This window comes from Artemia sp. Qi Xiang Cuo, chromosome 19 (genome assembly GCF_049724085.1).
Source record: "Artemia sp. Qi Xiang Cuo chromosome 19, ASM4972408v1, whole genome shotgun sequence".
Taxonomy (NCBI): domain Eukaryota; kingdom Metazoa; phylum Arthropoda; class Branchiopoda; order Anostraca; family Artemiidae; genus Artemia; species Artemia sp. Qi Xiang Cuo.
This window is the reverse complement of record NC_142812.1, coordinates 45,723,868-45,748,677: the sequence shown is the minus strand read 5'-3', so window position 1 is coordinate 45,748,677 and position 24,810 is coordinate 45,723,868. Positions and strand designations below refer to the sequence as shown.

Below are 24,810 nucleotides of genomic sequence, written 5' to 3'. Positions count from 1 at the left end.
TTAGAAAAACCCTAAACAGAAGAGTTTTCAAGATTTTTTTGGGGAGAGAGGAGGGAGTGAAGATAAAAAAAAATGAGGTTAATTACACAAGAATAAAGGAGCTGATAGAAAAAAAAATCGGAGCAGTTTTTTACTTGGGGGGGGGAGGGGAACAAAAAATTTACAAAACGTATCAAAATTTGTTTATATTTATTTTTGTTACCTTTTTTTTACGAGCCGGACAATAAGTAAAAGCCAATTTAAACTTATGCACTGCGGGCACAAATGCCAGTTTGAACACCAACTCAAAGCAGCCTGGAATCACTACTGAAGAATACGAGAAATCCAAAACGAGCAGAAATTCAATAAACAATAATTTCAAAAAAACAAACAACAAGCACTGATGTAAAAGAGCAAATTAATCTCGTGACAAGTAGTGCTGAAGCCGGGCTTGCAAATCGAGCTTAAAATGAAAAAAAATATTTTTGTATTTAAGTATAAATTAAACCCAAAAAGAACAGAAATTAAATAAAGAATCAATTCAAACAAACATAAAATAGATACTAATGTAAATGAATAAATAAATCTTAACGAGTGAAACTTAAATTGAATATGCAAATCAAGCTTGAAACGAACAAAAACCACTACAAACAAGAGTTTGAGTGTCGCCTCCTACTCTCACTGTAAAAGTCTAAAACCTACTGCGTCATTGGCGCTTTACTGAAAACGAATTGTATTACAAAAATTTTCTTTTGTACTTAATATTAAAAATAAACATTAAAATTACAGTAAAATTTTGAATTGATGAGCTTTCAGCAATTAATATCATTATACATCAAATATTCAGTTTAATTTGTTAGTTCTTTATAAAATTGTTCAAGACCCCAAAAATTGTCCCCTTCCTTATCTGTAAAAACCTAAAGCCTACTGCGTCATTGGCACTTCACTGAAAACGAATTATATTACAAACATTTTCTTTTCCAGGTCCATAAAATAAAATTACAGTGAAATAAAATCTTGAACTGATGGATCTTTAAACAATTAATATTATTATATATCAAATATTCAATTTGATTTTGTTTATACATTCCAAGACTGTTCAAGACACCTATAGTTTTCAGTAAAGCACCGTGACGCAGTAGGTTTTAGACTTTTAAAGTGGGCGGGGGGGGGGGGGGCTAGTTGCCCTCCGATCACTTGTGACTCTTAAAAAGGGCACTATAACTCTCAATTCCCAATCGAATGAGGCTCCTTTGAAGTTTATACGACGACCCCTTCCATATGAAGTGCCTCTGTAAAAAAAAAAAAAAAAAAAAAAAAAAAAAAATAAAATATTGGAGCCGTATGGCCTTTATTATATGCAACGCTACAGCGTTGCCTCTGATAATCCGATTATATGACAAAACTATTAAACACTATAAACGTTAAATTTTCCAGAAATAATCCTGAAACCCTGTACATTCTTCCAGTCTAAAACTAATAGTGCGTTCGAGCATACCAAAATTACTAATACGACAAGCCTGATTACTTATCATTAACGTTTCGTGAGACGTAAATGACGTTAGAGATTAGGGATTACTACTTGAGACGGTTTGGGCTAGTTGTTACACAAGTTACACATGCTAACCAAAAAAATGCAGAATAAGTGAAATCATATGTAAGTAAACAATATAATTAAAAAAAAAAAAAAAGAATAAAAAAAAAAAAAAAAAAAAAAAACAGAAAAAAAGATACGAAATTATATGAAGAGAACAAAAAGGGAACTTAATAATGAAAAGTGCAACATCTTTAGGGATTTGTAAATCAACTATGTTTATGGGAGTGTGCAAGTAATCAGCTAACTTGTGACCAAATAAGTATTTGTTGTTACGTCTCACAGACTACACCAGGGAAGTTAGGGGCTAGCCAATTAAGGAACGCCTGAAAGCCCTCAATCAGACAATGGACAGAAAATAAAATTATGTGCCAATGCAGACTGATAAATTTCCTAATACCAAAACCGGATAGATGTGCTGCTGGGCCCCTGGCCCTAATCATCAGATCGATGTCCCGCTTCTGCTATACATATTATGAATATTTGGATAAACTAGGAATATTGTGTGACAGCCAATTTGGATTCCGCAGTAAACATTCTACTAGCCATGCTGTTCATCATCTTCTGGATGTAATCAATGGAGCTCTAGAAAAAGGTCTTATTCCTTTAACGATCTTTGTTGACTTCAAAAAAGCCTTCGACACTGTGGATTTTGAGTTGCTGCTGTGTCGCCTATCTTGTCTGGGGATAAAAGATGTTTGCTTGGATTTGTTTAAATCATACTTATATGGAAGGTCAACTAAAGTAATGATAGATGACATCGTTAGCGGAGTCTATCCTGTAAAATTTGGAGTTCCTCAGGGCTCAGTCCTTGGTCCATTACTCTTTCTCGTATACAGATACTCTGAGGTTCTACATGCCTGAAGCAACTGTTACAGCATTTGCAGATGATACTGCTTTGACGATTTCTGCACAGTCACTGGAAGAACTAGTAGATAAAGCAAACCGAACGCTGGAAAACCTTTTGGTGTTTACCTCCTTGAGTCACCTTGCTGTTAATACTTCTAAGACAAATTATATGATTTTTAGTAGGGTAGGAAAAATTGTAAATAGTGCTTCCGTAGTATTTGAAAATTTTTCGCTTTCACAGGTTTTTGAAAATAAATATTTAGGATTTTATGTTGATAATAATTTGAGTTGGAAGAAACACATAAATATGATTTCTTCTAAACTTGGACGAGGTCTTGGAGTGATGCGGCGTTTGAAACACGTGTTACCCTTAAGTGTTTTATGAAATATATATCATACTGTTTTTCATCCTTTTATTGTTTATGGCTGCTGTATTTATGCATCTAATTTTACTTCAAATATTAAAAGACTGCAGATTCTTCAGAATAAGGCACTTCGAGTACTTGGTGATTTTGTTCAGTATGAGCATACGCGTTAATGTCTTATGAGTTTTAGAATTTTAAATATTCATCAGATCAGGGACCATCAGGCGGGATTGTTTACTTACCAAGTTCTTAACAGATTATCTCCTGAACATTTTAGAGATTTTTTTTTAGTTTAATTCTGATTATCATCATCACAGGACTAGAGGTCGTGGAAGCTTAGTCTCAGAAGTAAGGACTACGAGTCGATCTAGTTTTGTAATTAGAAATTATGCAGTTAATTTGTGGAATGGTTTCCCGGAGAGCATTAGGGAGTCAGAAAACCAGTTTCAGTTTAAAATTAGATTAAAAAAGTTTTTGTTGGGTGGGAATTAAATTTTTTTTTTTTTTTTTTTTTATTTATTTTTAAAAAATGTTAAATTGTAATTAAGTTGTAAAAAAAAAAGTTAAAAAAAGTTAAATTGAGTTAATTTGTATTGAATGGTATGAAAAGAGTAGAAAGAGTGAATGAGTTTTGGTTTATGATAAAAGATTGTGTGACGCTGCTCAAGTCACAATAGTGGCTTAATAAAACGTCACACGTTCTTACCATTTCTACGTTTGTTGATAATGTTATTCAAAAAATGTGTTGTAGTGCCAGTTAAGTATGATGTATTATTAGTTGAAAATAAAAGTCAAGTCAAGTCATATATAAAGAAAATTCACACGCGCTTTCAATTATCCTTTCAATTCGAGCTATCAATTTATTAAATTTTTCAGGTTTAATTATGACCAAGCACACCTTGGCTTATAGCGTTACAATTGCTTTATGAGTCATCATACAGCTAGTATGATGACACATATATGAGTCATCATACTAGCTGGCTTAATATTCTTACCAGCTGGCATATTAGCCAGTATTCATCGCTTAATCAGTTAGGACCGCAGTGCTTGCCATTGCCTACTCTATGAATGGCCTAATGAAATGAATGAAGTTGGATTTGCTAAGTTATCTGTATGCTGTGATACAACGAAAACTTTATAAAAGCTGATAAAACAGTATTGAAAAATTTAGGCCTTTCCCTAAAGAAAACTCAAGAACGAAATCATTAGCTATTATTCCTTCAAAGCGATTTAAAGCTAAAAACTATACATGGTATGGGATTAAAGCAATAGTAGTGGAAAAACGGAGCAGTGGAAAGAAGGACTAATAGAGGACTAGCGCCTTCTTTATTTTTTCACTAAGTCACTTTTGACTATTACTAAGTTTAGATGGACAAGAAAAAAATAAATAAAAGGAGTCGTCCAGATATTGATTCTAGCAGAGATACAACCCAAATACGTCGGGATGGCTACAAGCACCCCAAATACGTCGGGAAACCCGGATATTCGGAAGCCAGCAATAGCCCAGGCTTCGTTACTGACGCTAAGATGATGGACATTATGCACGAAACTCTAAATATAAAAGAAAAAAAAATACAAAAGGAGTCGTTCAGATATTGTTTCTAGCGAGGAAATGTCTACAAACACCCCAAATACGTCGGGAAACCCGGATATTCGTCGCACCCCAAATACGTCGGGAAGCCGGCGATAACTCAGGTTTCGTTACTGACGCTATCAGAAGAATTTGCTAAGATGATGGACATTATGCGCAAAACTCGTAGCTCAGTCCAGTCAATTGAAATGAACCTCCCTCTTCCACAGCATTCAGAGGTGCTAAGAAATTAGTGATTTGTTGAATGTGTTTAGTTTATTTATTAATTAATTATCTTCTTTTTTCGCTTGGTTTAGTCAGATAGATACCGAAAAGTTCATGGAAATGAATTTGAAAAGTGTTGGTTACTGCTGCTTTTTATTTGTGAGTAAATAATTTTTATATTTTTGTTAATGTGAAAATTTTTTGAGTGGGTGGTAGCAGGCTAATGTCTATTAGAATGGTCTTGCTTTGTGTGATGAAGCGTTCATTAATTTGTTTTTTTTAATTGTACGTCCGCTTTGACGGAACATATTGCGTTATTATATTGTGTTTATACTTCCATATCTTTTAATGTTTTCTCCTCCTTTATTTTCTTTTTGTTTTACCAGGATTTTCTCTACTCTTTGTCGCTTAGCCCACTGTATAAAAAGGTGATTTTTGTAATTTACATTCTCCCGGTTTCCGTCCTTATAGATTGATGAATTTAAATGGTAAGTTTGAGTAGAGAAGCATTGGGCTTTCTTGAGAGTAAAACTATGAGACTACATGATATTGGTGGTGGGATACTAAATAGGAGTATCCCACATATGACTCCGTTTGTAAATGATGCTCTAGACCCGATTGTAAAGTGACGTCTATTTTCTTAGATATTGTAAAAGTGCTCGACACTGTTGACCATGTAATTTTATATGGAAGTTGTGGAATAAGAGGAAAGGCATTGAAGTTATTTGAGTCTTTTTTGAGTGGTAGGACACAGTATTTAGAAATGTCTGGAGCTAAATCGTGTGAAAGAGTTGTTGAATTTGGTGTACCCCAATGTTCTGTTTTAGGCCCTCTTTTATTACTAGTATATATCAATGACTTAAGCTTTTCTGTAATGAGTTTGATAAATAATTTTCAAGGTTTATATACTAATTCTAAGGTCATCCTTCCCAGTTTTAGCAATGATACCCATTTTATTGTGGCAGCAAAGACTTCAGCTCATTTAATAGAAATAATGAAAAAGGGTATACTATGCATAGATAAGTGGATGAGAGTAAATAAATTTTTTTTTTCAAATCATAATAAATCAGGGTTTCTTATGTATGGTAGGTCTTCTAATTATTACCATCGGATCAATGATACACAAATAGAAAATTATGTAGTCAAGCGTACCAATAATATCAGATATCTTGGTGTTATTGTTGATGAATGCCTTAGTTTTAAAAATCATCTATCTTTTATTAGTAACAAAATTACAAGAAATGTTGCAATGATGAGAAAGTTAAAGAATATATTCCCGAATTATGTGACGAGATTAATTTATTTCTCTCTGGTCCACCCGTATTTGGTTTATTGTGTGAGTATATGGTCTAGTATGTTTTCAGTCCACTTGAAGCAATTACGTGTGATGCAGAACATGGCACTTTGAGTGTTGACCGGAGATAGCAAAGACACATCAGTTAGATCTCAATATGTACGGTTAAATATTATCCCTTTGTCAGGTCTAGGAAAATTTTATCATGCATTAGTCATGTATAAGTATTATTCCAAAATAGCTCCTTAATGTTTCTTAAATTTACTTACTTCTGGTGATGAAGTACATAATTATCCTACACGATATGCTAATAATGTGAGGACACCTCTACAACTAGATCCTTATTTTCAATACGTCATATTGGGCCAAATGTTTGGAATAATTTGCCCGAATTTTTGAAAAAGCCGACAAATGTGTGTGATTTCCTTAGAGATCTTAAAACAGTTTGTTTCCAGTTGTATGATATTTGATGAATCGTTAAATTCAATTTCTTTCGCTCTCAAGTTCCCACCGAAAAAAAAAAAAAATTTAATGCAAATAAATAGTTTAATTTTTGTTGGATGGAAACAGGGATTTTTTTAGTGTATTGGTAGGTGGAATGTGTTTTTATTTTGAAGGGTTGGCCTACTTTTTTTGGCAAATTTTTTTTTCGTTTTTTTTTTTTCTTTTATATTCTTCTCTTTTTTAAATTTTATTCCTATGTTTAAGGGGTAACTCCAAGCAAGCGAAAGATTCAACAGGGTTAATTGTTTTGCTGTATTGCTTTTTTTTGCTTTCTTGAATAAACCCCGTAATGAAATTGAATTGAAATTTATTGTACCTTCTAGATATTGTCAAATTCTACCTTACAGGGTCATTAGATAGATAGATAATTTAATACGAAATATCACAAAACGGATAAATAGTCGCATTTACAAAAAAATTATGAAAACTATTTGTTGTAATTTTCAGTGAAGTATTGTCGGAATGAATTTTTGTAGCGTTTCGTGGCACTTGGATTGCTTGGTTGTAGTTGGTTTGTGTGGCGGGTCTTTGGTCGGTTATCTTGTCTGATATCAGGTGGGAGAAGGTCGCGGTGTTTGGGGGAAGTCAAGATGGACTGGCCAAAGCTCATGAGGAGCTCGTGTCTTCTTTGTTCAAGTGTTGTGAGTTCTAGCTTCGCCAGACATTCCTCATAGGGCAATTGGCTGTCTCCAAGAATGATGCGCAAGGCTCTCTTTTGAATTGTTTCGAGCTTATTGCTCTGCTCTTTTGTGAGACCAGGATGCCAGACAGGGCAGGCATATTCTAGGATTGGTCGCATGTGGCTCCTATAGTAGGTGACCAGGGCATTTTTGCTGAGTTGAAAGCGACGTAGCTTTGTCAGTGACCTAAGCAGAGGCATAGCCTGGGACAGCAAGTGATTTAAGTGGTCATCCCAAGTCAGTTTATCATTGAAGATAACACCCAGGATCTTCATTTTGTGAACTGCCGGTATGCCGACGTCAGGCAAGGCCGGTACGCTGTGCTTTAAGAAGGAAATTCTCATTATTGCCGACTTGGTCCTGTTGATGCTGAGTTTTCTTTCTAGGTAGTCCCGTTCGAGCTTCACGACCATTTCTTCTAGGTTAAGGATTTCACACAGTCTTTGTAGCAGCATCATTGTTAGGTCGTCTGCGAACTTCGCTCTGTCTCTGTGCCATTTAGCTATCGTGTTGCAAAGCAACAGGAAAAGGGTCGGACCTATTTTTGTTCCTTGAGGAATTCCACATGTAAGGTCTGTAGAGTCTGACAGTTCGCCTTTGTACCTTGTTTTTTGCTTCCGTTTTGAAAGGAAGCTTTCTACTATCTTTCTCAGGAATTCGTGAAAATTGGTCATGGACTGTAGAATCTCCTCGTGGCTAGACGTATCGAACGCTTTCCTGACGTCCCCTTGAAGGAGGTCGACAAATGCCCCGTCAACTTCTAGGTGACTTAGGATAGTCTCGACGATCTGGATAAGGTAGTGACTTGTACTGCACCCTCTTTGGAAGCCATACTGCCGGGAGTCAATTACTTCGCTGAGTTCCTCCAGAAGCCATCTGTTTATGAAAGTTTCGAATACTTTCGAGAGTAGCGGAGTGAGTGAGATCGGTCGGAGGTCTCCAAGTTCTTTGGGGTTTGTGACTTTGGGAACAGGGATTACGACTGCCTCCTTGAGCGGCTCAGGAAACGTCCCTGTTATCAGTGACTGGTTGATGATGGCAGCTATAGGCTCTGATAGGTAAGGAGCGTTTTCATTGAACAAAATTGGCGGTGGATCCGCTGGGTGAGTGGCTTTCCGCGCAGGAATCTTTTCTAGGACCCTGCACACTTCAATAGGCAGAACGACTGGAATCTCAGATATCTTGGCGCTGAATGCACTCGTTTCGGCTGAAGGGTTGGATCTGCAGATTTTGGCAAACCACTCATTGAGATCATTTGCAGTGACCTGTTCACCTTTATCTTTTTGTATGTGAAAGGTCGTCGGGCGCTGGGGGCTTATTAAATCTCTAATTGTCTTGTGGAATGAGCGGGAGTCGGAGTTTACTGTTTTAGAGAGCTTTTCCCCATATGCTTTCTCAGCTTTCCTACATTCGTACACCACGGTGTTCCTCATTTTTTTCCAGCGCTCTCTGTTGCCTGAGGCGTGCAGTTTATTACGCTTCCAGCAATTATTCCGATTGGCTGGCGTCCATACTGGCCAGCGAAAGAGGCGACCTTACTTTTTGAGTGTATATGTTTTTCTAGATAGTCCAAGTTCGTCTAAGTTAAAAAGAATCCTAGAAATGTTCACGTAAGTTACACTTAAGTGAGTTGTTAGTTTGACAATTTGGCCAATAAAAATGAGTTAAATTTTCTAAACCCGCTTTTGGTTACTCCCCTATCCCGGTTAGGTTTTGGGAAGAGTAATAGCTTACTTTCTTAATATATATTGAGGAACCCCTCCATTTAACTTCAATACGCATCGTATGTAGCCAGGTAACAAAATTGGTGGTACTTGCACGTCTAATTCGCATGCCAGTACCCAAATTGCCCAGTGTGTTTGCCCAGACAACGAGATTGCGCAAGACAACGGGAAAACCCGAAAATATGCTTCAGAGGACATACGCTTCACTTATTCAAAGCAAGGAAAACATGCCTTTTTACAATAGTTTTGCCAGAGTGGGATATAGGAGCTGATCCCGTGAAAGATGACTGGGGGCTCTTCACTGACACCCTGTTTGCCTCCTCGACTTACAGGAGGGGTAAAGTTTTTGCAGTTCATATTATTGACTTACATACCACTCAATGCCTTTTTTTATGCTCTTTCCGAATATAATAATCGCTTCTATCGGAAATTCACATTTTCCCACCCCCACCCCCTAATGTGCAAATATATATCCTTAATTGGAATATACCATGAATTGTTGATGGCCAAGTTTTGAATTGCAAAATTCAGTGCTAATTTTGTTGACGGCATTCAAAAAACTTTAAATGGTAAGAAAACATTTTATATTTGAGTTGCCTAATAAAAGAGGTTTGAATAGCTATAAATGAGTATTTTTGGAATATGTTACTCTTGAGCAACTTATTTATAAACTAGGCCTAGTTATGTGCTTTTAACCCTATTTCAATAATACAACCAGTATTGATAACTTATTTGTTTGCTTACAATTCAGGGCATATTTTTGCACATTAGTGGGGTGGGGGTGGGGAAACTTGAATTTCTAATAGAAGTAATTATTATATTCGTAAAGAGCATAAAAAAAGGCATCGAGTGGTATGTTCATTTTATTCCTAAGTCAATAATATGAACTACCAAAAATTTACCACAGGAGGTACGTACAAGAGGTTTGGAGGCACAGAACGTACAAGTTGTAAGGTTTCAGGCAAGGAATGAAAATAACACTACTGTACACAAACACCATAAAGATAAAAACGGAAATTTCTCTTTCTTATCTATGTTTTGGTTGGCTTACTTATTGCTTGCTGGGAATTAGAAAAAAAAGTATAGTACTATCTAAAATAAAAAAGCCCTGCAAATACTAAAAAGCTAGAAGCTTGCCAGCCATGAAACTTGTCAACTAGGAAAAACAAATCAATTGTGAAATTACCTGTCTTGTTCTAGGATAATCATCACTTCTCTGGGTATGATGATAAGGTGGAGGTCCCCTTGAATCAGGAGGAGGGATTCTGGGCCGTGAATTTGGCGGTATCAGGTCCGCAAAACCCTGAAAATGACGATAGGCAACATTGGAGCAAATAACATAGAAAACTTACAAGACTGCCAATTCTGTATTGTCCATGGGGTTGTGGCCATTAAAAAATGTGGCCAAATGAAAATTTTTCACATACTACGGCACAATATGTGAGAAAATGTGAGTCCATGCGTGGCCATTAAAAAATGTGGCCAAATAAAAATTTTTCACATACTACGGCAACATATGTGAGAAAAGAAAACATTCTGGTGATGAGGAATTTCAGACAAAATTGAAAAAAAACTAAATTTAATTACTGGAAATTTCGGCACTGGAAAGCTTGTTGATTCAATATCAGTACAGAAAAGAGTGTTTCGTAGTTTCCGACTGATTGATGATAAGGTGGAGGTCCACCTTTTTTCAGTTATATATCAGTGAACTAAGGGGATACAACATATTTTACAAAAAAAAAAAAAAAAAAAAAAAAAAAAAAAAAAAAAAAAAATCAAGGTATATTGAGAACGAAATATTATACGGCAATTGTTTTATTTAATACTCAATATTATTCAGCTATATTCAATATTTTTTCTATATATTATCAATATTATCTATTATTTTATTATCCAGGAATAATCAATTTATTTTAGTAGCCATCAACAAGACAAAGCGGAATAACATAGAATTAGTACAGGATGAAGTGTCATATGCACTTCCCCAGCAGCATTAGGACGGACATATAATTATAATTAATTAATAAAAAAAAATTTCCACAAAAAAAGGTTTTCAAAGAAAAGTAAGGAACTCCATCAAACCAAAAATGAGCAACAATAAAATCAATTAATCTACCAAGCGTGAAACTACCACAAATCAGCATCGATATATAAATGGAACCCAAAATGAATATAAATTACAACAAATAACCGAGTCAAACTTATAACGAGCAGAAATTAACATGAGTAGGGCTCAAAACTCCTATGCCTTCCCAAGGCCAGAACATAATTTGCACTTTACTGAAAAAACATAAATGTTTTTATTTTTATAACTTTAATAAATCAAATAATATTAACATTTTGATTACTAAATATCAGTATATGTATATTATATTGACAATGCACATTCATTTATTCTTAAAAAAACGAAAAGATTTAAAGTATTATTTTTTTTCCCCATCGATACAGCATCGATAAATAAATGAAACCCAAATTTTCTTTTTCAGGGAAAAAGAAAATAATACTTTAAATATTTTCTTTTTTTTGTTTTTTTCGTTGTTTTTTTTTTATAGTTTGGCCTGCTATTTGTATGCTGGAGAAAGATTTTCAGGAATTTTTAACAACATACACCCTTTTAAAAATCTGGACACAAATAGTAGTGTTTAATTTAGTTTCATATCTCCTCTAGTTCAGTGGTTCCCAACCGGTGGTACGCGTACTCCAAAGGGTACGCGAAGGTCCCAAAATTAATTTAATCTACATCTTTAAAAAAATTTCTGACTCAGTTCCATCCTTTTCCTAAAAATCAGATAACCCATTGTACGTAATTTCAGACTCATTTTCAAAACTTTCGCTTTCAGTAACCTGCTAATTTTTCTCCATAGCCGTAAGGTCTCGATCAGTTCAGTCACAGACAATTTGAACCCAGCGATTTCAGTGTCTTGTCCTCTGCTGAAACACCAAGTTCGTGAATTGTGGTTGCAAACAAACATGGATAGATTCCTGATCAGGAATAACAAGAAGCCGAATGAATTGTATCCCAAACTCAGAACCTGCACCTAAGAAGAAGAAATATGACGAATCATTTTCGGTTAAAGTGCGTCGATATTTGTCAGAATACCTAGGGCTCGGATTTAGAGCGACAAAATCTGATCCAGTGAATGCACAGTGCGTTCTTTATGGTCAAGTCTTGGCCAACAGTTCCATGAAACTTGCGCAGATGAACCAGCATCTCAGTAATGCGTACCCTTCTCATGTCGGTAAGCCGATAGAGTTTTTCAAGCGTAAACAAGAAGCATTCGCTAGTAACTGTTTGGAAATTGCAAAAGTGGCATCATTTTCTTCCAAAGCTCTCCGGGCTTCATATGCTGTGTCCTATTTAGTTGCGAAACTGAAAAAACCGCACACCATTGCCGAAAGTCTGATATTACCAGCACTAGTGAAAGTCAGTGAAATAATGTTTGATACGAAAACTGCTACTGCCCTTCAGTCTATACCTGTCTCGAACAATACTATTTCAAGAAGGATAGAAGACATTGTAAGCGATATTGTCATGCAGGTTGTGGAGCAAATAAAGACGACGAAGATGTTTGCGTTACAGCTTGACAAAAGCACGGATGTGTCAGGTGAAGCCCAGGTGGTCGTCTTTGTTCGATATCAAGACTGTTCTGACATAAGAGAAAACATTCTGTTTTTTCGAAACCTACAGTCAAGAGCAAAAGGAGAAGAACTATTCAAGGTGAGTGACAAATTCTTCGCAGAAATGGGTATCTCGTGGGACTGGTGTCTCTCAGTTTGCAGTGATGGGGCTGCCACCCTAACAGGGAAGAATAATAGGCTCATGGCCTGGATAAGGAAGAAAAATCCAAAGGTGAAGTGGTTGCACTGCATCATCCACAGGCAAGCTCTTGCATCGAAAAGGATGAACGCACATCTGCACAAGACCCTCAACGAGGCTGTAAAAGTGATCAACTTCATCAAAGCCCGACCACTGAACTCAAGACTCTTCAAGTTGCTCTGCCAAGAGATGGGTTCGGAACATCAACATTTACTTCTGCACACAGAAGTTTGCTGGTTGTCTTTTGGGAAAATATTAAAACAGACTTTTCGAGCTTCGACAAGAAGTTCATATGTTTCTTCTGGAGCAAAAGTCTGCATTCAGTTCACTTTTTGAAAACCAGGACTGGGTCTGTAGGTTGGCCTATCTTGCGGATGTTTTCGACAAACTTGAATTGAGACTTGAACCTCTCAATACAAGGTTTCCGGACGGACAAACTCTCTCTGAATTATTTGCCCTTTACTGAAAAAAATACAAATGAATGTGCATTGTCAGTTTAATATACATATGCTGATATTTATTAATCAAAATGTTAATATTATTTGATTTACTAAAGTCATAAAAGTAAAACATTTATATTTTTTTCAGTAAAGTACAAATTATGTTCTGGCCTTGGGAATGCATAGGGGTTTTGAGCCCTACTCATGTTAATTTCTGCTCGTTTTGAGCTTGACTAGGTTTTTTATTGTGTTTTCTGTTCGTTTTGGGTGTCATTTATTTATCGATGCTGATTTGTGGTAGTTTTACGCTTGAAAAATTATTTGATTTTATTTTTACTCATTTTTGGTTTAATGTAGTTATTTAATTTTCTTTAAATAACTTATTTTGTGGGAAAAGCTTTTTAATTAATATATATAATAAATCTAGTTGAAGAACCTCTGATGGGTGGTCATGATGGTTTTTATTAAAACGGTCATTGTAAATATTCTCATCAATCGATAAAGAATAGCAGGGGTGCGGTCAAGATCGCTTTACGAAAATAGTCGTTGTAAATATTAATGCCCAATTGGACAATTTTCAGTCGGTTAATTACTGAATTCTGCAGCTAAATAAAAAAAAAATTGCAGGCTAAAACCCTGCTTCATATTTTAAGTTTTAAACATACATAACTCAAATTCTGGAATCGAATCAGTATTTTAAGTTAACCCAATCTGATTAATAATCAATGTTTGGTTAATTAGTTGATTAAATTAAGCCGGTGTTCGTCATAGAAAAACACATATTTCTAATATATACTTTGTTTGCCTAGTGTTATTATTACTACTATTTAATAGTGCCAATTGTTTTACTGGCTACTTACATTATCACTTTTATAATAAGATATAAAATATATTTATATAGTTATATATTTATTTATATTATATAGAAATATATTTATATAGTTACCGGGGGGCCCATCCCACGTTCGACTAGTCTTCTATATTGCTCCTGAACTTTTCGCTGCTCTTCATCAGCTGGTGTTCGGCTTTCTTCTCTTTCGACTTCATTGGCAGGAGGCTCTGTCGTAGCTCTCAACCTCTCATGAGGCAAAGTTCTCCTCAACATATGCCGACTAAGTTCATGACTATCTGCATACTCACTCCGGCTGACAATTTCTAATGGTGCATCATCCTTCCGATGTTTCCCGAATCTGTCAAAATGATTAAATTGAATTAGGATGAATTATAAAAGACAATTGACTAATATATTTATATATATATATATATATATATATATATATATATATAAACATCGGGGGGGGGGATGTTCAGCCATAAATTTAAACCCCCCTGCCCCGCCTTCTCCAGGAAAGTTTGAGAAACTTAGGCATTACAAACCACGTTTCTTAATTTTGGACGGGGAAAAAAAAAGAAAAAAAAAAGAGAAGTTAATATCCTTCACAGAGTGTCAAACCTCTCACAATCTAAACCTCTTACAAACAGAAAATACACGCCTGTGATTGAAAGTTTTCATAATATTATTTATTCTGTGACATTGTGACCAGGCATTCTCATATTATACGGTTTGGGGTGGGGGGGGGGGTGAGTGACTAAGTGAAAGGATGCATTTCTTTTCCGTTTGGTACGTTCATACATGTATTACTTTTTATATAATTACTTACTTTTATTTTTTATATAATTACTTACTTTTAAATTCCATTACTATTTATTTATATTTTATAGAATTTTTATATTTCATATAAATTGAAAAGAAAGGAAAATCAACCACAAGGTTAATTAAGACTTTGGCATTCCAATTGACTACAATAGAAAAGAGAAAAGTAATAAAACATATGTGATGACAAGAAGAAAAAAAGAAAAAAAAATGTAAGAAGCTTTGTGTAAACTTGTAAACCAGCTACTGTGTGAAATGAAGGAAGAGAAAAAAAAGAGAACAGACTAAAAAAAATTGAGGCAAAAAATAAAAAAAGAGAATATATCAAGAAAATAGCAAGTTTCATAAAAAAGAAATAAAAATAAATCAAACGATCTAAAGGGGTATTTTGACACGAAGTTATCGTTGAACTGTCTTAACATTCATTTAACGGAAGAACAAGAATTTATCAGAAATATCAGACACCATAAAGACATCTTCATTATCTTCTTTAGCGAAATCTTTTTCTTTGTCGTCTGCTATTCCTTAAGGAAACAAAATCACCACCGTTATTTTATTTTATTTTTTTTCGTTATACAATTATTAAAAAATTATTGTTGCGTGAATTCTCTCCTTTGTTGCCACATCGAATCGTAAAAGAAAGCACGAGGAAAACTTTTGTTGTTTATGAAAAAGACCAACCAACCGTTTGTAATAAACGGTTGTTTATTTTCATCTGATCATTGAACAGTACAGCCTCAATAGGGCCTGAAATCCTGAAAAAAAGCCTGAAATCCCTGCAAAACGGCGACGTTCCGAGTTTTGTTGAGTTGTATAATAGCCAGGAAAACGCAGTCATTAATTTATTGTTATCTATTTATTTTTTCCTTTTGACTTTTTAACCAAATTTTGACTCATCTTTTTTTTATGTATTTCGTACAATGGATTATGTTTGACGTGAAGGTCGAATTCTTTCGATATGAAAGAATATATTTATAAATATAAATATATTCTTAATACATTATATTCTTATATTCAAATTCGGCAATCATGCTGTGAAATAAATTTTTAAATTCTATTCTATTCTACGTGCATTGGAAACACCATCGCCAAAAACCCTTTACTAGGAACCAGTCCTTACAGATCCTTACAGTCCCCTGGCTTGAATAACCAGAAACATGACTCATTTTCAGGCCATTATTTTCCAACCTTTGCCGGGGATTTCCATCTCCCGATACTTTATGCATGCAGGAATGTATAAGGATCTTGTATTAATGTATAATTCTCAGGTAATTAATACGAGCAGGTAATTAATCAAATATAAAATTCCACTGTCTTGCGAAAAGAATTCCCTATTGTTCTTCTTGTTGTTGACGTTTATGTTATAAAAATTTCCCGGTCTCTTTAAACTAGTCTGCAATACCTTGCAATTTTCAAGGTGCTTGGTATTTACCCTAACGAACTTCCTCGGTTGCATAGTACTTCCTTGACCTTGCAGCAGGGCCACGCGGTTTCCAACTCACCTGTCATCTGAAATTCAGGTGTTACGTGGGATTTATTTTACCATTAGTCCCCCGGACTCATGGCAGCTAAGCTTGTGGAGTCACATCACTAACCCCTACCCCAAGGCAAAGGATTGGGGACGCAAGAATTTGAGTCCCTGTCCCAAAATTCAACAGTTGTGTTTAAAGGGTAATTGAACAAAATATAGGCTAGTGGAAATTTGTAAAATTAAGTAATTAAAGTGATATTTTATTATCAGAAGGAAATGCGGATTCTATTGATATGTAACTAAATGGATAAATATAACAGAATAAAATAGCCTAATTAGTTCTTCTAGAAAGATGCCTTTGTAGGTGAGTCTATTAACTAATAATTTGAAGTGTTTAATCTTGAATAATTTTAGCAATTCCGTATTAATGCACAGCTTAGATTTACGTTAGCGTTTGTTTCTAGAGGTGGTCTATCACGATATATTTGTTTTTGCTCATTTTATGCTGATCTTTCACCAACGTTCCTTATTTTCAAACTTAGTGCTCGCTAAGCGTAAAACCACATAACTGCATATGGAGGCTTTGGTGGCTATGGTGGCTTTGGTTTCCATTTAGTTTCAGGACTAATCACATTCTTCATCACAAGCCGGTCTTACAACTTTGTAATTGGTTTCTAGGACTATTATATAGCATTGTTTTAGCTCGCAAAACTTTTATTAATCTTAACTCACAAGTGAAAAATATTCAATTTGGCAATCTACCATACTATGTAACTATAGCAAAGCTTCTTACACGTATGCGCAGTCACAATTTATAGGGGTAGTAAAGGGGTATTTGATTACTTCAACCAAGATAAAACTCTCAAAAGAGTACGCCTTTATTTGCCCACGTCCCTCCTGAAAAACTCGAAAATTATGATCTGAAAACTTATTTTTGATTATTTTGAAGGAATTCGAAAAAAAAAATATTCAGCAATTATTCAAAAGATTCTCTTTTTAGTCTACGGTAACGCATATCCCAAAAGCTGCTTGCTTGGAATTAATTAAAATTAGCACTATTCACACTCTCCATACTGCCTCAAAACAACTGGACAGACAGACGTGATATTTTACTCAACAATTTTCGTCGGAATATGATTACCTGAAAACAGACCCCAATCCCTTTAATAGACTAGACTTCTTAGTTTTAGTAGCTTTCTTCACTTCTCCCGGTGTTCTTCCATATAAATTCTGATCGGCTAAATCCAAAGCTACCTGTGGCACACCGCTTCTTAAATCTAAAAGAAATAACCAAATTAGAAAGACGCTCTGGGGAAAAAGGCGTATACTCTCCCAAACAACTTCTATTCAACTAAAGAAAAGCTACCTGTGGGACACCGCTTATTAAATCTAAAAGAAATACGGTAACCAAGTTAGTAGGCGACTCTAGGGAAAGGGGCGAATACAATCCCAAAAAACTTCTACTCAGCTAAAGTAAAAGGTAGATGTGGCATACCGCTTCTACATTTCTTCACTATGGCACATCATTAATTTAGTTTCAAACAAATTTCCTAGAAAAAGGGGCGTATATTCTTCCACAAAAGTCCCGCTCAGCTAAATCTATAGCTACCTAAGGCACTAATTAAATCTAAAACGAATAGCCAAGTTAACAGGACGTTCGTTTTCACCCAAACAGGTATTTTTTTTTTCTTAAAAGGTCAGCTCAGCTAAATCTAAAGCTGCTGGCAGACCACTTCTGCATCACTTGCAGACTGACAGATTCAGATCAATCAGTCAGTCTGCAATCCGCCGGTGGGTGGAAAATAGCAATAAAAGAGTACGACTCTTTCTCAGTTTCTAAGTCTCCCGCATTTGAGCATTTCCCAAATCATTTCTGAATCGCTCTTATTTAGCATTTTCTAAGCTGCTACGTTGACCTCTAAAATTTTACCATTTTTAGATCCACAACGAAATGCTGCATTTCTCACTGAACACAAAGATTGCATACAACTATTTAAGCTTCAATGTTCAGCTTTAGGTTTTTAGTCAAATAATAGGGTAGAGGGTCTGGCTGTTTTCCTCTTAGGTGCCAGCTTTGGACTTCTAAACCTAGAAGGTTTCCCATAAGTTAATTTTACCTTAACTGGTCAGGAAGGTAAACCGTCCTAGCTGAGTGGTTGGCGCGCTAGACTTGAAGTCCTTTCTTCGTCAGGACAGGGATTCGACTCCAGGTTTAACTGATTATTTGGTTTGGAACGGGAATCATCAGTGTGACTCTGTAAACTCTGCCAGAGTCGAACCAATTCTAATTAGGGGCCTGGAGCTATCTGGGGGGAAAACATGAGATGCGTCGGGTGACACCCCAAACCACGCATTGCATTCCCGGCCAAAGGCAAAGAACTAGGAGATCGGTAACTGCACTACGCCAACCATCTGTAGACATACGATTTTTTTTTCGTCAGGTAGGACACGTACATTTTTATATATTTACAATATATGAGTGTAATGGGTGAGCTTTGAGTGGGAGTGACGGCCTGATCCCAAAGTCTTTTGTGTTTGAATGTCCTAAAATTTATTTTCATTTCATTGCATAAATAAATGACATTTTTACGGTTCATTCACATTACACCGTAGAACCTTTCACACTAGCATAGCTTAACACTTTACGTTGCGTTACGTATTCTAACAGAGCTAGGGTTTCCGTAACGTAGACACAGTACCAAGTAGATTTGAGCTCTTTATGGAGTTTAACATTACTTCAATTACGGAAAAGAAAAGTCAATATAAGCAATCGATAAACTTCAAAATTTTTTCTAGCAATTTACTTAGAAAGCCGTTGACCCTTGATTATAGCTTGGGTCTCCATCCACATTTTTAGTTTTTGAATGGTTTGCTTATGATGACTGTGATAATATCTCAGAGGATGATCAAGATGGATTCATGTTTTTTTCTTTTCGTTAGTCGAGTGCAAAAGCACTTGTTTAGTTTTACCTCTGTAAAGTTTGACTTCAGATCAGTAAGTTCTACACACATTTCCCGACTTGATTTTTAGTAAAAGCAATTGAAACCAATTAAAAAAAAATATTTCAGTTGAACATGTAACCCTAGAACCACTTATACATTAAAAAAAAAAAAAAAAAAAAAAAAAAAAAAAAAAAAAAAAAAAAAAAAAACAAGGGACTTCAGACACTGTAAACAGCAGATTCATCACCGGACAAGACATTAGAGTTATTGCGTAGTCTCTAAGAAGGTCTTTATTTTCAATTGTTTTTCATGCAGCTACCATGAATCCAAACACAGTGTTGATAATCTACAGTACGAGTATATTATTAGCATAGACAGCGCAATAGAGCTACCTAAGTGAAGAATGCTGTTGGCACAATGTATTATTTTTTTTTCCATGCCAGGGCACTTAGCATCGCAGGAGTTGTCGTAGAAACTTAGAAAAGGGCTCATTCGATTGGAAATTGGAACGACTAGTGCCCTTTTTAATATTCGAAAGTCACTGGAAGGCAACTAACACCCCTTCCACGCCCACCATTTCCACAAGCACATCCAATCAACATTTTGAGATAGCCATTTTGTTCAGCGTAGTTGATTTCAGGATAGAAATTATGTTTTTGAGGAGGACACTCCACCGCAGCCCTCAGGGCAAGGATTGTAAGCTATACCCTGGGGGCGTACAAGGTTTTTATAGAAGCCGTTGTCGTAGAAACTTAAAAAAAGGTTCATTCGATTGGAAATTCACAGGGCTAGTGCCCTTTTTAATAGTCGAAAGTGATTGGAGGGCAACTAACCCCCCTTTCGTGCCCACCTTTTCCCCAAAAGCATCCAATTAAAATTTTGAGATATCTATTTTGTTCAACGTAGTTGAAAGTTCTGGAAATTAGGTCTTTGAGGATAACACCCCCCCCCCCACATTCATGGGCATTCCAGGACAAGGGTTGTAAGTTATCCCCTGGGGACATATAAGTTTTTTTATAGAAAGCATTGTCATAGAACCTTCAAAAAGGGCTCATTTGATTGGAAATTGAATTGGCTAGTGCCTTTTTTAATAGTCTAAAGTGACTGGAAGGCAACTACCACCCCTTCCACGCCCACCATTTATCCAAACACAATCAATCAAAATTTTGAGATAGCCATTTTGTTCAAAGTAGTTGAAAGAACCGGAAATTATATCTTTGAGGATGACACTCCCCTCAAAGCCCTCAGGGTAAGGGTTGTAAGTTATGCCCTGGGGTCATACAAGGTTTTTTTTATTGAAAGCGTTGTCGTAGAAATTTGAAAAAGGGCTCATTCGATTGAAAATTCAAAGGGCTAGCGCCATTTTTAATAGTCGAGAGTGATTGGAAGGCAACTAGTCCCCCTCTCACGCCCACGCTTTCCCCAAACACATCCAATCAAAATTTTTAAATTGTATCGCTCAACTTACCTAAAAGTTTTAGAAACTAGTTCTTTAAGGATGATAACCTTCTCAGATACCTCGGGGACAATGGTTTTAAGTTTTGCCCTGGGGGCATATAAGGTTTTTATAGATAGTGATGTTGTAGAAACTTCAAAAAGGACTCATTCGATTGGAAATTAGAAGTGCTTGTGCCCTTTTTAATAGTCGAAAGTGACTGGAGGATAACTAACACCCCTCTCACAACCACCATCCCTAAACACATCCAATCAAAATTTTCAGATAGCCATTTTGTTCGACGTAGTTAAAAAGTCCGGAAATTATATTTTTGAGGATGACACTCCCCCCACAGCCCACAGGGCAATTTTCGGGGCTACTTCTGCTCTTAAAATTTAACCAAATCAAAATAGCGTAAGTGTATCCAAGCTATCAAAGACAGTTAACATATTTTTTTGCCAATGGTATCAAGTTTTTTATTTCCGGTCAACTAGAGGAGATATGAAACTAAATTAAACACTACTATCTGTGTCCAGATTTTTAAAAGGGTGTATGTTGTTAAAAAGTGATGAACATTTTTCTCCAGCATAAAAATAGCAGGCCAAACTATAAAGTCTTAAAAAAAAAGATTTAAAGTATTATTTTCTTTTTCCCTGAAAAGACTATGTCAATATAAAAAGAACGGAGATTAATTAAAAAAACTTTTTCCACAAAATAAGTTTTTCAAAGAAAAGTAAAAAACTCCATTAAACAAAAAATGAGCAAAAATAAAATTAAATAATCTAACCAGTGTTAAACTATCACAAATCACCAACGATAAATAAACGAAACCTAAAACGAACAGAAATTACAATAAATAACCGAGTCAAATTCAAAACGAGCAGAAATTAACATTAGTAAGGCTCAAAATCCCTATGCCTTCCCAATGCCAGAACATAATTTGCACTTTACTGAAAAAGATGCATGAATGTTAATTGTCAGTTTAATATACATATACTGATGTTTAGTAATCAATATGTTAATATTATTTGATTTATTAAAGTTATGAAAGTAAAAACATTTATATTTATTCAGTAAAGTGCAAATTATGTTCTGGCCTTGAGAAGGCATAGGGGTTTTGATCCCTAATCATGTTAGTTTCTGCTCGTTTTGAGTTTGGCTCGGTTACTTATTGTAATTTCTGTTCGTTTTGGGTTTTATTTATTTATCGATGCTTAGTAGATTATTTGATTTTATTTTTGCTCATTTTTGGTTTAATGGAGTTCTTTACTTTTCTTTGGAAAACTTAATTTGTGAAAAAAGTTTTTTTTAATTAATTACTTAAAAAACGAGAAAAAAGGGAAACAGTAATGTTTCCAGACCAAGCCACATTTTGCAAAGGAAACGATTTTTCAGTATTTCCAAAGTTATCAAAAGTTTCAATCTTACCATCGTCTTTTATATTTTCTTTGCCCACTTTTCCTTCTAAAGGAGTTGTTTGGCTATTTTCCCTTTCATCCCATGAACGCATTGGTTTACCACCAGGCCCCATGTACGGATAATTTGAGTCATTCTGCATTCGTATCTACAAAGAAAAAAATTCATAATGAAAGTAGAGCTAGTGTATCTTATCACAGCGTAGTAAGGGTGCATGATACTTATTAGATAAAATATATTTTATATCTTATTATTTATTCTTATTATATTCTTATTTTATACTTATTAGATAAATATATTTTATATTTTATAAACCTACATCGAGATAAATCCTAATTAAGATTCGTATCAATACAATGTAAAGACAAAGTAAACAAAAAATATATGAAGCATAGCAGCAATCAATGTAGTAAAATATAGTTAAAGTAGTAAATATATAAAAAATATTATATAGTGAAAAATGTAGTAAAATATAGTACAAATGAATATAGTAAAAATGTTGTAATTAATGTTTGGCATGTTCCAAAATCTATCTAGGTCTCATTGTAAAACATAAAAAATGAAGACAAATTTTCTCATTTATCAACAAAAAAGAAAAAGAAGGAAAAAACAACATTTATAATCAAGACACACTAGAAGATAACATAAAAAGATGAAAAAACACCATAAAACAATAAAGAAACTAATAAACTCAGGTTGCATCTTGGTATTTTACCCTTTTTTGCAGAGCATTTTTTCATATTTTTATGTTACTTTCTCGCATCTGTTAACTGTTTAATCCAATTATTTTTCCCCCTCTTTTCTTTCGTTGATAAAAGGCCATCGGATGTGAATCCGAAATATTCGGATTTTTATTAGGAGGCCTGCAATAATGATAATAATAATAATATATTTGAATTGAACCCTCTATACATACAAAAATGCACTTAGAGGAGTATGGAGAGAGAAACATACATAACAAAAAAACTTATCATCGCAAACAATAAAAAATACACTAACAATGACTCACAAACAATGAATACAACCCAACAGAAAATCTACGACTGATTCAGATCACTGTCTAAATCTCAAAAACTCCATAACATTTGGAGACATAACTGTTACGAGACCAAATTGGAACACGGAGAAATTAACTTACAAAATTTGTAAGACAGACCGAATTTGTCGACGTTCTGACGTGGTAAAAAAAACTTCCATAATGACACCAGAAAAAACACATGAGGAGCAAAAACAAGTTATAAAGCCGACCAAGCGTGTTTTTTTGTTAATTTGGTCTTTAACTCTAGTGACCGTGTTGCTCGAATACAGGCATAAGTGTTTTTTATTGCTTTTTCAAATTCTGGTCTTCAGTTAACAGTTTAACCCGTTAACATATATTCATTTCATTTTAAATATAAGTGGTAAGACAGTGCGGTTTAGTTTAAGAAATGATCGGGCCGCTTTACCTAAATAAAAGTCAGCAATATATTATTCTTTATATTTCTCTGTTATAAAATTTTATAAAGCTCATCGATTCGAACTCTGATTGGCTCCAGTTCTAATATTGCCTGGCACTGCATTCGATTTATTGATACTAGTATTTCTTTCTGCAAGAACTGGTAAGATCATAGTAGGTTTTAAAAATGATTGACACCGTGAATGTTCGGTACATACTGTCTTATGCATCACTTTTGATCAAAGCAGCTTGTATCGCAAAGGGAAATCTAACAAAATTTTCAAAAATTTTACAATTCCTTCCTTAGGAAGTTGCTCTGTAAACATATTCTGATAGAATAAGAATACCATCTAACCACGCAATATAGGTTTTATTTTAAGGGAATGAGGGGTACAACCCCTCTCTCATTGGTTTCCAAATAGTAAAATTGTATCATTGTATATTATTCATATGTAACTATTTCACTTTAAATTAACAGGTCTATCCTGTCCATAACTGTAAGTCATTACTAGAGTTTTCTGTAATCAAATAGTAACACTGGGTTTATTTAAAACAACAAAATAAAGTATACATCATAGATTCCCTGAAAAAAGCTTGTGCGGGAGAAAACCCTCCTAATAAATCAATAAACCAAAAAAAAAAAAAAAAAAAAAAAAAAAAAAAAAAAAAAAAAAAAAAAAAACCAACATTCCTCAAATCCTCTGGCAAACTCTCCCAAAGAGTCGGGAAATCTTTAAAATTGACACAAATAAAATTTCATCATTGTATATTATTCTTATGTAACTATTTCACTTCAAATTAACAGGTCTATCCTGTCCATAACTGTAAGTCATTACTAGAGTTCTCTGTAATCAAATAGTAACACTGGGTTTATTAAAAAAAAAAAAAAAAAAGTATACGTCATAGGATCCCTGAAGCAAGCTTGTGCGGGAGAAAACGCTCCTAATAAATCAATAAAAAAAAAAAATTTATAATAATAATAATAATTAGAGCTCAACCGACCGGACCCGAAAACCACCGAACCTCCAAACAGCACCCAACAAAATTATAACATTTATAATCATAATCATATTCAGCTGCAACTAAACATTCCTCAAAAACTCTACTTAACTGGCTCAGAATAATCCATCCAAAATATACACATCAAAACAATGGTTCTTTAACAATTTACGAAATTCCTGCAAACCCCCAACATTACTCAAATCCTCTGGCAAACTTTCTCAAAGAGGTCGGGAAATCTTTAAAATTGACACAAATAAAATTTTATCAATTTTACCAAGAAATTTTCACTGAAGTAGCTGAGCACTAGCTAAAGATGGCCTTAAACGGAAAGAAATTAAACTACAAAAAACAAGTTTTTCAAATAAAATTTAGGAGCAACATTAAAACTTATTAAACAAGAGAAAAAAAAATAC

At 34.7% G+C, this 24,810-nt stretch overlaps 1 protein-coding gene across 6 annotated transcripts in view; it reads right to left on the bottom strand.

Moving 5' to 3' along the window:
* The window catches only part of baz (par-3 family cell polarity regulator), a 229,921-nt gene that overhangs the window by 29,983 nt on the left and 175,128 nt on the right, over nucleotides 1–24,810 (bottom strand). For all 6 annotated transcript variants that reach the window (XM_089105453.1, XM_089105456.1, XM_089105454.1 and 3 more), the window contains 4 exons: nucleotides 21,973–22,108; nucleotides 17,308–17,443; nucleotides 13,988–14,231; nucleotides 9,971–10,087 (listed from right to left, as the gene is read on the bottom strand). In XM_089105453.1, the coding sequence (XP_088961579.1) occupies nucleotides 9,971–10,087; nucleotides 13,988–14,231; nucleotides 17,308–17,443; nucleotides 21,973–22,108 (633 nt within the window). The remainder of the gene's footprint in view (nucleotides 1–9,970; nucleotides 10,088–13,987; nucleotides 14,232–17,307; nucleotides 17,444–21,972; nucleotides 22,109–24,810) is intronic.